Source organism: Hemiscyllium ocellatum, chromosome 2, assembly GCF_020745735.1.
Source record: "Hemiscyllium ocellatum isolate sHemOce1 chromosome 2, sHemOce1.pat.X.cur, whole genome shotgun sequence".
In the NCBI taxonomy this organism is placed as follows: domain Eukaryota; kingdom Metazoa; phylum Chordata; class Chondrichthyes; order Orectolobiformes; family Hemiscylliidae; genus Hemiscyllium; species Hemiscyllium ocellatum.
Window position 1 is genome coordinate 42,792,345 of NC_083402.1, and position 17,076 is coordinate 42,809,420.

The 17,076-nt window shown below is 39.6% G+C and overlaps 1 protein-coding gene across 3 annotated transcripts in view; it reads right to left on the minus strand.

Moving 5' to 3' along the window:
- Positions 1 to 1,735: 1,735 nt before the first annotated feature.
- The window catches only part of rad17 (RAD17 checkpoint clamp loader component), a 63,261-nt gene continuing 47,920 nt past the window's right edge, over positions 1,736 to 17,076 (minus strand). For all 3 annotated transcript variants that reach the window (XM_060843911.1, XM_060843919.1, XM_060843927.1), the window contains exons 16-17: positions 6,159 to 6,216; positions 1,736 to 2,764 (exon numbers count right to left, since the gene is read on the minus strand). In XM_060843911.1, coding sequence (XP_060699894.1) covers positions 2,509 to 2,764; positions 6,159 to 6,216 — 314 coding nt within the window. In that variant the 3' untranslated portion in view covers positions 1,736 to 2,508. The remainder of the gene's footprint in view (positions 2,765 to 6,158; positions 6,217 to 17,076) is intronic.

Here is a 17,076-nt window from a genome sequence, read left to right on the forward strand (position 1 = left end):
TTAAAACCTTAGCTAAAAGCCTGGCTTGTAGGTATCTATGTGAAGTTCTAACATTGATGCCCTTGGTAGATAAAAGGTAATAATTTAAACTAAACTGTCTGTAAGTTTTATACTCTGGACTACCACGGAGTATGATCTCCGGGAGGAACCAAGAGAGGCTTACAGGTCGAGTCCATTAGATTGTTCCCTGACAATCTTAAACTGGCAATCTTTAAAGTTTCAAAGCTTTTTCTAAGTGAGCAACTCCGTTGCTCAGCTCACACAAACTAACCATGCAGCATAATTTCAAAGTTGGTAGATGATACGAATATCAGAAAGTAAGGAACAGCGAGGATAATTACACTTCAGCAGGACATAGATCAGTAAAATGCACATTCATGGCAGGTAAAAATTTAATGCAATGAAGGGTTACAATGAAACACTTTGTTTCCTCTCCTCATTCTCCACAGCAAAGTAAGTAGTAAATTTTCAATGGGTTCAGGAATAGTGTGACCTAGGAAATTGCATATAGACTATATAGGCAGCAAGACAAGTTTTTAAAATGTTTTAAAAAACCATGAGATATTGGGCTTCATAAATGCAGGCATGAGATTATGCTCAACCATGAAAAACCACTGGTCAGGCCTAAACAGAAGTATTTTGTTCAATTTCGGGTACACACAAATTTGCATGTCAAGGATGTGAAGAAATTTACTAGAATAGTGGTGGGAGATAAGGAACTTCAGCTACATGGAGAAACTAGACAACTGGAGATAGATCTCTTGAGTTAAGATTCAACAGAGGTGTTAAAAATTGAAGCACTTAATAAAGATGATAAACTGTTTCAATGGCAGAAGTGTGGTAGGTCACAGTCACACAGGTTTAAATTAAGTGGGGCAAAGAGAATTTTCTTTAAGGATTAATGACATGATTTGGAATGCAGCCCACAAAAAGGGTGGAAGCAGCAGATGCAATTGTGATTTTCAATAAGCTTGTGAATAAATACTTGAAGCAAAGAAAATTGCTGGGTTATAAAGAAAAGGCAGGGAAGTTGAAGTATTTGATTAGGTCTTTCAAACTCCTTGATGCATTAGATAAGCCATACAGTTTGTTTCTGTTCTCTAAGATTCAAAACTAAATTTTATTTATTTTTAAAAGATTTGGATAAATATGGAATTAAAATGTATAGAGGCTGGGGAGGTGTAGGGGGAAAAAAAAAAGGGAAAGTTGGTCAAAAATGTGAAATAAAAGACCAGCCATTTATTCCCCTTCTCATTATAAACTAATGGTTCTCTGGAAAGCAACTAATTACATTGTGAACATATTTACACTGTCTACCTCAATAGTGTTTTCTGGTTCTGAATTCCACAGCAATTATGCTGTGCATTAAAGATTTTAGTTCTATCCTCTTACTCCGAACTCATGAATGTTTAAAATGCATCACATGATACTTTAGTTCTTCAGCAGACTAAGTTAGTTCCTCGGTTGTCCGTTGTTTTGATAATTATAAAATAGGATCATTTACATTTTGATTCCCGATTGAATGTCTAAGTAATGTCACATCAATACACGTGAAGGTTCACAATAATAACATGCATTGTGATGTAGCTCACTTTGTGATCATAAAAATGTGTGGAAAAGGTTAATGAAGTTAGCAAATTTTAACAATTCCATTTTAAAATACGAACAATAATTAGACTTAATTACAAAATGTGATTGACAATAAGGCATTTAGAATTGTTTACTACAAAATAACTGAAAATATTGTAAACCAAAAATATTGCTGTGTTCAATAAAAGGTTTAATGTATTAATAAAATGGAGCAAAGTCATGGACCATGAACCGCTAATGTTGTGAATGCTACAACCAAATAATAAAAATGGTGAAGTATACATCATATTTCAACATAAATAATTCAGTGTTATTAGGCTCAGATTGCTGTACAAGGGATTTACGGCCTCTTGTTTATCAAAAACATTGTCAAGTATAAATATAATTTATATTTTAATTCAGGAACTTCATCCTCATTTCTAGACTATTTTTTTCGAAATACACAATCTCTAAACTTTTGATAGAAAGCACGGTTGGTAAACAGGCTCAGTAAAGTGAAGGCCAAAGATTTGTGTCTAACATTAATGAAGATGCAATTAAGAGAAAGGATTTTACATATGTGTGAATATTTAGCAAAGGTGAAATCAATTTCTGTACACAGTTTGCATAACAAATAGATTCCTTTGGTACAATAATGGAAGCAAATGGTTCCATTGAGTTTTCTGAAAATATGCAGGTCTTAGTAAGTTTTAGCATGCTAGACAATGGAGATATGGAATATTTTCCAATAATTCCAAAACTCTATGTGCTCAGACAAACATTATTTCACTTGTACAGATTTTCAAAAACTGCTCCTAGTTACCATGGTTCCAGAAACACTTTCATTAATGAAATATGTTTGGATCCGATACTTAACCAGATTGAATAAATCTAAAAAAATAAATATTTATAGACTCAACTTAGACCAAAACAGCTATGTTAGTCACTATCGTATTCCTCTATCATCAATTCTTCATCTTCTTTTTGGAAGGATTGCATTATGGTCGGTTGTGGTTGGCTACTTGGTAGATCTCCTGCACCAGACTGACTTGCATTGCTGGTTGAACACAATGTCTGCGTTTCTGATGTTGCTGTTGCCTGAACATGTGTTAATGACGGAGACTGGGCAGAGTCGTCTTCATTTTCTAACTCCAGAATACCTGGATCCTTATCTGTTAAAGTTTCCAAAGTTAACCTGAAAAAAAAATCCAAAAGCAAAAATGTTAAGTGACAGCATTTCATGAATGTTGCAACCATTGAATAGTGACACATTGTGTAAGACTTCACAACATTTACAATGAGCCATTGCTAATGCAAATATAAAGTGAACTCTTAGCACTAAAAACTTCAAGTCGTAAATTAAGTAAAAGATTATAATTCATGCAACATGGCAATTAACAAAGTTCGACTGGTAGCTTGTACCCACTGAAAACATCTCTTCAGCATTGATCCAGTTACTGTCAAGCATCAAAACAAAATGGACCCATAACTTTCTGGTGCCTCACTGTCAGCTTCAAATGATTATATCTACCATTCCTTTCGGCTGAAACAGTCCAGTTGCACAATACAAATACAACACTCTTCTGCTTAAAGACAGATCTTCCAAGATATGAACCCAAGTAATATTTTGATCTTCAATTCCCCCTTTTAAAACTAGAGAACAAATTTCCTGTGATGTGCTTCACAGTAAGCTAACTGAAAAATAGTTTTCACAAGGACAGGAGAATGCATCGTTGCAAACTACATTTACACTGCAGCCAAGAAACAGTGAGGCCACTTGCTGTGGGAAGAATGTTGCAAAATGTAAAAGGGTTCAGAAAAGATTTAAAGGATGTTGCCAGGGTTGAAGGTTCTGAGCTATAGAGAGAGACTGAATAGGCTGGGGCTGTTTTCCCCGGAGCGTCATTGACTGAGGGGTGACCTTACAGAAGTTTATAAAATCATGAGGGAATTGGATTGGGTAAATAGGCAAGTTATTTTCCCCCGGGTGGGTGAGTCCAAAACTAGAGGGCCTAGGTTTAAGGAGAGAGGGGAAAGATTTAACAAGGCACCCAAAGGGCAACTTTTTCACGCAGAGGGTGGTGCATGTGTGGAATGAACCGCTAGAGGAGGCGGTAGAAGCTGGTGAAATTACAGCATTTAAAAGATGAGTATATGAATAGGAAAAGGTTTAGAGGGAGATGGGCCAAATGCTGGCAAAAGGGACAAGATTTATTTAGGATATCTGGTCAGCATGGACGAGTCGGACCAAAGGGTCTGTTTCCGATCTTTACATCTCTGACTCTAAGGGACTCGGATCATGCAACATTACTTCACTGAAGTTTCAATTTAGATTAGATTTCAGATCACAAAGCACAGTTGCCCTGCATTTTTGAAATAAATGCTAAGACTGCTACAGGTAATGATATATATCAGAACCCTAACTTAGCAAAACCTTAAACTAGTTTGTGGTAGGTTCCAGTTAGCAGCTGGAGACACTGAAACATTCAAATATGAAGTGTGATGTGAAAGTATTTGTTCTCAGCAGTGTTAACAGACCATTTTTTAAATGTTAGATGGATGATACATAGATACATTTTAATGTGTATATAATATGTATTTTTCATTTAAGGATCACGAGTCTCTTTAATTCCTAGACTGATATATAAGGGAGATTTTTCCATTCATGGAGCCATTGTTGTTTCTTTTCAGCACAAAGCTCTGCAGTACAGATTAAAGACATCCCAGTAGTGCTGCAAGGTCCACCACTGACTTAATTTATCAGCTGCTGTGTGGTTGAGTTTCTTGTAGAGCAGCTTTCTATACTTGTTGCAGCTTTCCATTGGCAGTCAAGGCAGAGGAGCCTGCTTTATTCAAGAGCCTTTCAAACAAACATTTTGAAAACTTAAATAATCTTTAAGGAAAAGGTCAGGTCAAATCTGTTCTGTACTTTAGGAGAATGTCCATGGACTATTACTTCAAAATTTATACCAATGCAGCTTTGAGAATTATTTGCAATAGCTTTCACATTTTTAGCTGCATTTTTTCTTACATGACAGCAGAACACAATATTCCTGGTACTGAAAATATTGATGATTACAAAGTATATATGCAATAGGTAAAAACATTTAGTAATAAGAGCAGTTAAACATTTGCACTTTTTTTTGTCCTTTCTGCATTGCTTGTGAACCTAAGTACATTTTAAGCCAGCACTTGCAAAGGAGAAACAAACTGGAATGTCAGACTGGCCCAAAATAATCTTCATAACTTGAATTTAAGTTTTTATTCACGAGCAATTAAAACCATCACAAATAATTAGAATTCAGCACCTTCTCCCCTCCTCAATTTATCTCAAGCAATAAAAATTATGTAATTCAGTTTTAACCCCCTAAAGATAAAAATTACAGAACAATAGGCAATAACCTACTCAGGTATTTCTCAGATAATGTATGTTTCAGTGGTGTGATTTGGCTATAACAATCGCTGAAAAATTAGGGGATGGTATTTTGGAGAATGCTTACCTCTGTTGGCAATAGCGCGATTCCAGCGGGAATCGGTTTGTGCACTTCATTCTGTGCATGCATCAGTGTGCATCAGTGTGCAGGCTGATATCTCTGCGTCATTTTGTATATGTGCTGGTGTCCTTAACATTCTGTGAATGAGGTGTTTGCACATGTGCAACATTGGTGCCAATCTTTTTGCTGTTCTGCGCATGACAAGTTTCTTCTCAGTGTGTTTTGAGAAGATTTGTAGCTCAGGTTGAGGTTTTGGATGTAGGTGTGCTCGCTGAGCTGAAAGGTTCATTTCCAGACATTTCGTCACCCTACTAGGTAACATCTTCAGTGGACCTCATGCAAAGCAAAGCAATGCTGAAAATTCCTGCTATTTATTTGTTTGGGTGCTGCTTTAGTGCGTTGGTGGGTTAGCCACAAAAATCAGCTCATGAACTTGAAAGACCCTATACAGGCAACAAGCCAAACTAAATGTCATTTACAAAATACTGTGCAAGGACTGTAACAAACACTACATTGGACGAACAGGCAGAAAACTAGCCACCAGGATACATGAACATCAACTAGCCACAAGATGACATGACCATCTCTCGCTAGTAGCCTCACATACAGATAAGGAAGGACACCACTTCGACTGGCACAACACATCCATCCTCGGACAAGCCAAACAGAGACATGCATGAAAATTCCTAGAAGCATTGCATTCCAACCAGAACTCTATCTACAACACCTGGAAAAAAAAACAGGAAATGGCATAACCAAATCAAAGAAATCCAAACATATAAATAGTAAGCAGGTATCATGTACAGTGCTTCACCTGAGGCCCACTGAAGATGTTACCTAGTTGGGTGACGAAACATCTGGAAATGAACCTTTCAGCTCAGCGAGCAAACCTACATCCAGAACTTTTGGGTGATTTTTGAGAGAGCACGAGTGATTTTTTTTGCTGGTCTGCTCATAACCCCACTTTTCCCATGGGCCACATTAAGCAATTTTCTATTAAGTGAAGTTTTGCTGGAATGCAACTACGACAATACAGGAGAACTGTGTAAATTGAAAGACCCAAGATATTATACTGGGAGAGAAATTCCTACATACCTTGTAGAGTATCTCTTGAAAGGAAACCTTCCTACATCTTGGATAAAATTAATTTGGGCTGTAAGCAAAACAGAAAACAATTTTGTAAATGTAGCATAGATTCAAAAAAAAATGTAATGTCATAAAACTGCAGTCACCAAAGTGCAAATAGGGATCTTGCTCTACTTTAATTTATCACAAGTTGATTTTTATTTCTGCTGCATTTTCTTGAAAGTACTGCTCGTATGGAAGGTACTGAAACAGATTTCAGGTTTCTAATTTACCAAAGAAAGTTCTGTGGTTTATTTTGGGGAACTAAACAAAACACCATTTCATGTTCACAGGTCAAACACAAAAGCAGAGCAAGAAAGAACTGCAAGGATCAACTCAAATCACATCAGTAACAAAATAATTCTATTTACAAACTTGTTATAGTCAAAATGTGAACCTTCCTGTCACATATAGGATTGACAGTCTGCATTAGACAGTTTCAGTATCTATCCTGCAGCTTGCATTTCATCATTGGAAATAATTTATGGACAAATAATCATTACAGAATATGGTGAATGTTCACTAATCTCTTACCTTGCTAAATCAAAATTAGTTTCAAGACAAGATGTAGACAGCAGAGTCTGGTCGCTTAAACCAACACTGAAAAGAAAAGTCCTACTCAATTAATTAGGTGCAGGACATTACCAAATATTTTCAAAGATCTGGTGGGCATAGAAGATGAGTAGGAGAACTTAACTAGGTGGGTGGCAAATTGGTTTGGCTATAATGTCTTTAGACTAATCCAGAGCCAAGGCTAATCATTTGAGGATAAAAACAAAAACGATGGAGAAATCCAGGTAGTCGGACAGCACTTGTGGAGAGAGAAACAAAGTTAATGTGTTGAGTCTGACAGGAATTGTCTTCAGAACTGAGAAAAACCTGGTCTCTCAGCAGATACTGCCAGTCCCATTGAGTTTTTCCAGCAGTTTTTGGTTTTATTTCAGTCTTCCTGCATCCACAATATTTTGCTTTAAAATGCCCTGAAGATATGGGACTCAAATGGTAGACGGTGACACTGAATTCAATAAAACCTGGGACTACCAAAAACTAGCCTTATATGGTGACAATGTAACTACTCCGTTCACAAATATATTTTGGGGAAGGAAATCTGCCATCTTTACCTGGTCTAGTCTACATGTCATCTAGACTCACAGCAATATGGCTGAATCTTAACTGCTTTCTCAAATGGCGTAGCAAGCCACTTTGAGGAAAAAAATCTAGAGTATTGTAAACGACATGATACCAGAACACTTGAAAATCATTAACAGGATTGGGCAAAGTCATCAAAAGTTAATGAAAGGGAAATCTGCTGAACAAATCTACTGGAATCTTTGAGATTTTAATGAGTATAGATAAAAGAGAACTTGTGGATGTGGTCTATTTGGATTTTCAGAAGGCTTTTGATAAGTCTGGGGAGTCTTGAACCAGGGAACAACCTCAGGATATGGGATAAACCATATCAGACTGAAAATGAAGAAAAAATGTCATCAAAGGGTAGTGAACCTTTGGAATTGTTTATCACAGAAGGTTTCAAAAGCCAAGTCAGTAAATAAACTGATAAACCTTTAGATATTAAAGACAAAGAATCTCGGTAGAAATTGAGAACATGGCATTATTTTAAGATCATAGTCAGAGAATTCGCCATAAATCATAATAAATGGCAGAGTCATAGAGACAGCATGGAAACAGGCCCTTCTGCCCAAACTGGTCTATACTGACTATGGTGCCCACTCAGCTAGTTCCAATCGTCCACATTTGGTCCATATCCCTCGAAACCCTTCCCACCTATTTATCTATTCCAAATTTTTTTTTTACATGTTGCTATTGTACCTGCCTCAACCACTTTCTCTGGAAGCCCATTCCATGTATACACCAAGAGTAGGCTTAAAAAGGGCAAAATGACATTTCTATGTTGTACTAAAATGTTACAAAGTCAAAACAAAGAAATAAAACTTTTATTGGACTATCTGGCGTCAACCTGGGTGCTGAAAAATCTTCCTCACTAACATCTGAGCCTTGTACCAAAATTGAAAGAGCTATCCCACATGTTAGTCAAGCCTAATATTGTCTGTAATTTATCACATCAGGAGTACAACTATGTCTCAGACATCACTATCAATGGCTATGTCCTGTCCCACTGGTAAAGTAGACCGACCAGAGGTGATGACAGTCAGGAAGGAGTTGTTCCGAGAATAATCAATGTTTACTTCAGACTTCATAACTTAGGTTAACAGTTCAAACATGGGCAGAGAAACTCCCCGATAGTCGCTTACTGTCATCCCATGACTAATAACTCAGCAGGCGAAAGTAAGGACTGCAGATGCTGGAGCTTAGAGTCGAGTGTGGTGCTGGAAAAGCACAGCAGGCCAGGCAGCATCCAAGGAGCAGGAAAATCAACATTTTGGGTAAAAGCCATCAGTTATCCATGTTGACCACTATTTGGAGGAAGCATTGAAGGATGAGGAGTACATATTGTACTCTGGGTGAGGGGCATGAATGTCAACTACTGACTGGGTTGGTTGAGTCTTGAAGGGCATAGCTGCCAGACTGGTTCTGTAGCAGTTGACAAGAAAACCAAGAAGAAATAATATACTCAAGCTCATTCCTCACCAATATACATGTCGCATTTTCCACCAGGTAGAAGTGACTCCAGCACAATTCTTGTGCAGACCAATTCTCATTTTAATCCATGAGGATACTTCCAATTATCTTGTGTGGTATAACCACCAAATTAAATGGGAAAATTACAAACTGATCTAGCAAACTGAAAAACTGGCCATCCATGAGGCATTGCCAGCTAACAGCATCTACAGACTTGTTTTCAACCACAATCTGTAACCTCAGGCCCAGTACATCATCCACGCCAGCGTCAAGTTATGAGAACAACCCCCATTCAAAAAAAGAAAACAGGAAGGCATGCCAGAAGCAACTACAGGCATACCTGTACATGTGGTATCAACTTGGTAAGTTACAGTTCACAGTTTGACATACAGGTCATTCTGTAATTAGCATCAGACAGGGATGAACAATCCCACAATGGACTGATCAGATCCCTCGTCTTATAGTCCTACCATATCCAGTCATGAACATTGGTGGACAATTGAATGATTAATAGGAGGTAGATTTGCATCCATCTTCAGAGAGTGGTAAATCCATCTCAGCCTTCTCCAGAGATTCCTAAAGTTCATATGCCAGTCTTGATATAATTTAGTTCACTCCAGGCAATATTAACCCACTGGATGCTGCAAAGCTTACCAGGTCCTGATAAAACACCAGTGATAATACTGAAGGCATGGGCTTCAAACCTAACTGTGTCTTTAACCAAGCTTTTCCAGTACAACAGCGACATCGGCATCAGAGTTACACTGCCAGGGTAACTCAGTTCCTGCCCTAAATACAATCTCGGTCCAAACATGGGCAAAAGAATGTCAGAACAATGTAGGAGTGACTGTCTTTGACATCATTACAGCAATTGAAGAATGGCATCAAGGAGTATTTGCAAAACTGAAGTCAGTGGAAATGGGAGTGGGGGTTTCAGCTATGGTCTTTGCGGTTCAGCTATCAACACTGGTGTCCTGCAGCAAAGGAGTTCCTCAGGCTCGTGTCCTGGATTTAACCATTTTCAGTTGCTCCATCAGTGACCTTCCCAGAAGTTCAGGTGCTTGCTGACAATTGCAATATTCTGTTACATTCATGATGCCTCAAATACTGAAGCAATCCATGTCTATACGTAGCAAGAGTTGAACAACATTCAGCAAATCAACTATTAAGTGGTAAGTAACATTCAAACAAGTGCCAAACAATGACCAATCCAGTAAGAGAATATTTAACAGTTATCCCTCGATATTCAATGGTATTACTATTACTATTGATGAATATTGCATGAACACAAATACTGTGGCTACAAAAGCTGGGAATTCTGCAGCTCATAACACACCTCATCTTCCCAATATCTGTTCACTGCCAAGAGGGCACAAGTTCAAAGTGTAATGCAATATTGTCAACATGCCTGGATAAGTGCAGCTCCAACAACACTGACACCATCTGGGTCATATCGACCCACTTGAATGGCATCACATGCATCACCTTCCATATTCAGTCTCTTCACCAGCAACGGACAATAGCAACAGTGTGTACCACCTACAAGACACACTACACTATTTCTGAACACCACCTTCAAAATGCTGGCTTAGTCTGCGATGCCCACATCTCATGAGCAAATAAAAAAATTCAGTTTCCCAGTGGGTAAAAGTTTGCTGCCCTCAGAACCTTTCATGCAGGGAGGACTTCCTGACCTTGATGCCTTGATGGTAACGGAATGTCTTTGCATTCATTAGCATGTCATGAATACACAATTACACCCTTAGCCAATTAGAATTATGTTTATGACGCAATCTCTTTAGATAAAAACGGGATATATATTGACAAACACAATAGGTGGTGTGAACCTGGCGGGGTCGACTTCTTCCTCCAAGCTCCCGAATACAAACCTTTTCTATTACTTGGCTGTTTCATAACCACGCTGTTTGTTTTTTGCACCAAAAGTAGAGAGTACAACAGGTAAAATATCTCTGTACCAATGAGCTCCTGAGAAGTTTCAGCCAGACACAGAGACAGAAACAGTCTGGATTGTTGTATTTAAAAGGTTTTTAGCCTCAGGTGAACCTGCCAGACCTGCCAATATTGTGGATAAGTAAGATTGTTTGAAATAAAAAGAGGATTCAAAAAAAAAGTGAGCTAAGGTAAAGGAACAGGAAGGAATGAACTTAAAAGGGGGCTGTTCTCATGGGCACTGTATGTTTTCTGGGGAAGAGAGAGATTTAATTCAGGTGAAGAGGGAAGAGTCACGATGATAACGACAAAAGGGAAGTTGCATATCAAGTATGGGGAACTCAATGAGGTAATGAGGCATGTTGCAGAGGGAAGACAGGTGGTGAAATGAATAAGGTGTAGTGTAAACATAAGACTAAACATAACAATGGGATCAGGAAGAATAGGAAAATGTGGGAAATTGTGAAATGACCGACAGTTATGGGGGAAAAGAGGCATGAAAGAGGAAGTGATAAAGCAGCTACAGGTATTGGCGGTTGGGCTGTGTTCAGTGAGAGAGCATGATAGAGTGGGGAAGACAGAGAGTCAACAGCTGGAAGGAAATGTTTACAACCACATTTTCTCTAAAATGGATTTTAAAATAAAGACTACACAATGTGCAGTTCAAATGAGAGAGGCCCATTCCTGTTTGTACACGTTCCTGCATAACACACACACACCCAACTGCTGGAAATGAAACACAAACTTAGGAAGCACCATAGCACAAGCTCTCAGTTAAGGACTTGGTGCTGAAGGGAAGTACACTCTGCAGAATAAAAGATATACAAGGACAGGTAATGGTCTAGTGGTATTATCACTAGACTATTAATTAAAAACTCAGCTAGTGTTCTGGGGACAGATGTTCAAATATTGTCATTGTAGATGATGGAATTTTAATTGAATAAGGAATCTGGAATTAAGGGTCTAATGATGACCATGAAACCACTGTTAATTGTCAGAAAACTCATCTGGTTCACTGATGTCCTTGAGGGAAGTAAATCTGTCACCCTGACCTGGAGAGGCTCACTGTAATGTGGTTGATTTGTAACTGCTCTCTAAACAAATAGAGATTGGCAATAAATGCTGGCCTAACTAGAGATGTCTACACCCTGTGAATAAATAACAAGAACTCTTACAGCTTCACACACCAACATCCAACTAAGAGTCAGATTATCTTCCATGCAGGTGGCAAACAGCACAATGTAAAGAACCAGACAATAAATTTCTGGCACATGGCAGAGTGAGAAAAGGGAAAACCAGTCATGGAGACCATTCTGTATGGTACGCTTTTACCCAAAACAAAAACTGCCTGATAAGGGTCCAAAGGGAATACTGAATTTGTCAAGATCTCAAATGGAAACCATTCAAGATTTGCATAAAGATTTGTAGTTCAGGTGCCAGTTGTACGTTCACTGAGCTGAGAAGTTGATTTGCAGATGTTTTGTCCCCTGTTTGTCTGTTTGGCATCTGTGGACGAAGTTGCATGGATATCGTTCTTAGTGAATAGTCTGTAGAGGCAGAGGCATTCTTCTTCTTCGTAGCTTGGGAGTGCTGCAGTGTGTTGGAGTTCTTTTGAACAGGGTCCTAATACAGCTTCTCTTGTATGTGTTCAGGTGGTTGCTGATGTAGTGCAGCACCGAGTCAGCGTATGGGGCTTTCCGTACACTTTTGTGGTGCATTCACCATTGTGTTCTTTCCACCATCACATCCAGGAATGGGAGTTGATAGTTGGTTTTCTCCTCTCTCGTAAATCTGATCCCTGTGAGCACTGTGTTGATATGCGGTGTGTGCTCTCAATTTCTCTTCACTTAATGATAACAAAAAAGTGTTATCCATGTATCTGATCCAGAGTTTGGGTTGGATTTATAGGAGTGTTGTTTGTTCCAATCTTAGCCATCTCTGGGCTTCTAGCAGAAGCAGTGATGCAAAGCCCATCGGTGTTCCATTGATCTGTTCATATATTTGGCTGTTGAATGTGAAGTGAAGGATGTCGTCTAGCACAGGTCTAGTAGTTTCAGCATGCAGTTCTTGAGAGGTTCCTCATGGTGTTGTCTGTTCTGCTTGTCCAGGAGGTGGCTATTGTCTCTCTGACTACAGTTCTGTCAACTGAAGTGACCAGTGCCATCACATCGAATGAGACCATTGTTTCGTCCATGTCTACGTTTATGGTCTTGATGTTGTCTAGAAATTCCTGTGATGATTGTATGGAGTGTTTGGATCCCCTGATAAGACATTTTAGTTTTTGTTGAAGTTCTTTTGAGGGACAGGATGTACATGTATTTGGAAAAGCAAGAACCGATTAGGGATAGTCAACACGGCTTTGTGGGAAATTTCCCTTGTGGGAAATGTCTCACAAACTTGATTGAGTTTTTTGAAGAAATAACAAAGAAGATTGAGGAGGGCAGAGCAGTAAATGTGATCTATATGGACTTCAGTAAGGCGTTCGACAAGGTTCCCCATGGGAGACTGATTAGCAAGGTTAGATCTCTCAGAATACAGGGAGAACTAGCCATTTGGATACAGAACTGGCTCAGAGACAGAGGGTGATGGTGGAGGGTTGTTTATCAGACTGGAGGTCTGTGACCAGTGGAGTGCCACAAGGATCAGTGCTGGGTCCTCTACTTTTTGTCATTTACATAAATGATTTGGATGCGAGCATAACAGGTACAGTTAGTGAGTTTGCAAATGACACCAAAATTGGAGGGGTAGTGGACAGCGAAGAGGGTTACCTCAGATTACAACAGGATCTGGACTAGATGGGCCAATGGGCTGACAAGTGGCAGATGGAGTTTAATTCAGATAAATGCGGGGTGCTGTATTTTGGGAAAGCAAATCTTAGCAGGATGTATACACTTAATGGTAAGGTCCTAGGGAGTATTGCTGAACAAAGACCTTGGAGTGCAGGTTCATAGCTCCTTGAAAGTGGAGTCACAGGTAGATAGGACAGTGAAGGCGGCGTTTGTTATGCTTTTCTTTATTGGTCAGAGTATTGAGTACAGGAGTTGGGAAGATCATGTTGCAGCTGTACAGGACATTGGTTAGGCCACTGCTGGAATATTGCATGCAATTCTGGTCTCCATCCTATCGGAAAGATGTTGTGAAGTTTGAAAGGGTTCAGAAAAGATTTACAATTGGATGTTGCCAGGTTTGGAGGATTTGAGCTATAGGGAGAGGCTGAACAGGCTGGAGAGTCGGAGGCTGAGGGGCAACCTTATAGAGGTTTACAAAATTATGAGGGGCATGGATAGGACAAATAGACAAAGTCCCTCGCTGGGGTCGGGGAGTCCAGAACTAGAGGGCATAGGTTTAGGGTGAGAGGGGAAAGATATAAAAAGAGACCTAAGGGCAACTTTTTCATGCAGAGGGTGGTATGTGTATGGAATGAGCTGCCAGAGGATGTGGAGGAGGTTGGTACAATTGCAACATTGAAGAGGCATTTAGATGGGTATACGAATAGGAAGGGTTTGGAGGGATATGGGCCGGGTGTTGGCAAATGAGACTAGATTGGGTTGTGGTATCTGGTCGGCATGGACGAGTTGGACCAAAGGGTCTGTTTCCATGCTGTACATCTCTATGACTCAATGAGTGCCACTATGGGTCTAAGTGATATATCTTGTTTGTGTGCTTTGGGTAATCCGCAAAATCTTGGGTGTTGCTGCTTTCTGGTTTCATCCTTTGTCGGTCCACACTGGATATTAGTCCTGTTTTTTATAGACTCTGTAGTGTGTGTTTATTCTATTGGTCAGCTGTGGCATGGGGTCACACTCTCTCTGTAGGTAGGTGCTGGTATCTGTAAGTAGTTTCTCTGCTTTCTGAATGTATTCAGTCTTGTCCATGATTACTGCCCTTGCCCACTGGTATTATGATTACACTCGTGTCATTTTTGACTGTTTTTTGGAATTTTCTCTCTTTGGTGTTGAAGTTGTTCATTTGTATTTTCTTTGTTCGTAAGGATGCAATCGTTTGTCTGACTGCTGTGCGTCTCTTTGGTTAGTCCGTTACTTCTGAATGTACATTCTAATGCAGGTACAAGATGACAAGGACCACAAATTCGACTGGGACAACACAATGATCATCGGATTAGCCAGAGGACAGCCAGTGAATTTCTAGAAGCATGGCACTCATCCACTGACTCCAACAAAAGCACAGACCTCGACCCAATATACCAGCGACAACAATGAACAACCAGAACTGGCAACCGGAAGTTGCATGAACAAACCAAATAAATTCCATAAGACAGTTCAGCAGTGCTTCACAGGAGGTGCCAAAGTACTGAAGATGGCACTTAGACAAGGGATGAAATGTCTGCAAATCAACTTTCCAACTTGGCAAACATTTGACATGGAAACAATTATTCTACTATAACTTCACAGATCAGTACTTCCGTGCCAAAACAGATGTATCATGTGGTTATTGTGTGGTTGTGGCTGGAAGGGGAAGAGATAACAATCTCTCCCTCAACATCAGCAAATTGAGAGAGCCAGTCATTGACTTCAGGAAGCAAGGTGAAGGGCATACCCCAGCGGTGCCGAGGTGGAGATGGTTGAGAGAGTGTCAAGTTTGTAGGAGTGATGATCACTAACAATCTGTCCAAATCCATCCATGTTGATGCACAGCAATGCCTCTACTTCCTCAGAAGGAAATTCAGCATGTTCATAAAAATGCTTACCAATTTTTATAGATGCAGAATGAAAAGCATTCTATCTGGGTGCATCATGGCTTGGTATGGCAACTGCTCTTGCCCAGGACCGCAAGAAACTACAGAGGGTTGTGAACACAGCCCAGTCCGTCATGCAAGCCAGCTTTCCATCCACTAACTCAACCTTAACTTCTTGCTGCCACAGGAAGGCAGCCAATGTAATCAAAGACCCTTCTCATCCCAGTTATAATCTCTTCCATTGGGCAAAAGATACAAAAGCTTCAATACACTAACAGCTTCTTCCCCGTTGTTATCAGACGTCTAAATGGACTGCTCAAATTTTAAATTTAAAATGTACCTCACTCTTTGTGCGCCTTCTCTGCAGCCAAAACAAGGGATTCTTCTCTCTGTTCTATTACCCTAATGCACCTTGTATGACATGATCTGCCTGTACTGCACCAAAAACAAAGCTTCTCACTGTACCAAGGTACATGAGTCAGTCAATAGCAAGTCAAATCAAAGGAGGAAAGGGAGGAGAAATAACAACCTAATGGAACCAAGACATGGGGCTCAAGGGCCTACAGCTGCACATGTGAATGCAGGGCAAGAAGAGGATCTTCAATGTTGTCAAGTGCTCTGCTGAGTTAGGATGTAATAAAGGCTTTGCAACTACTTGTGGATAAGGGAAATGCAATGCCAGGGACATCTTGACATGACTAGGAATTCAACCATGTACATCATCCATCCTCCTGCAGGCAGATCTGCAGCTAGGGTCAGGAAGGGACAGTGTACAAAGAGAAAAACAACAGCAAATGGGGTCTAGAGAGGAAAACATGCTAAAAAGACAAAATTAATGGCTCTGAATGCTTGTAATATTCCAAAGAAAGTAAATGAATGAATAACAAAGTAGGTGTGAATGGATACAATAATGAAATCATGGTCACAAAGAGATCAAAACTGGGAACAAATATTCAGGGGTAAGTGACTTTTCGAAAGGACAGGCAAGAAGCAAAGGATTGGGGGTGGGGTGGGGAGGGGGCGTGGAAAGAGAGAAGAGGAGATAGCATTGAGTGTACAGGAAGAAATAAGTACTACTGAATGAGACACCTGGGGTCAAAAGATGCATCATCATAAGGGTGGATGTAAAAAAATAAAAAAAAGGGAAGACAACAATGGCAGCTATAGCCCATAGCCTCCCTGTCAGTAGCTATTTCATGGGATTGAGAAGAATTCAGATGATCAGATGATAATGGGACATGTAAAAGTGATTAGGGTCATACGGGTGATTTAATCATAGTGTAGATTGTGATAGCAGTTCTTAAAACTGCTACAACTAGGCCTAATGGGACGCATCCTAGTATATTACATGAACTAGCTACAGGGACAGTGAAAGAACTGATAATAATATTCCAATAATCTTTAGCTTCTGGAAAAATCAGAGGATTGAAAAATTGCAACTGGACACCTGTATTTAAAATGGGAAGGAAACACAAAATGACTAATTATAGGACAATAACTGAACATTCTCTCAATAACAGATGTTCAGAGTCTTAGATGAAATGGCAGAACATTTAAAAATGTATAATATGATCAAACATAGTCAGCATAGTCACAAAGTGGAAACCAGGCCTGACAAATTTAGAATTTGAGGTGGTAACA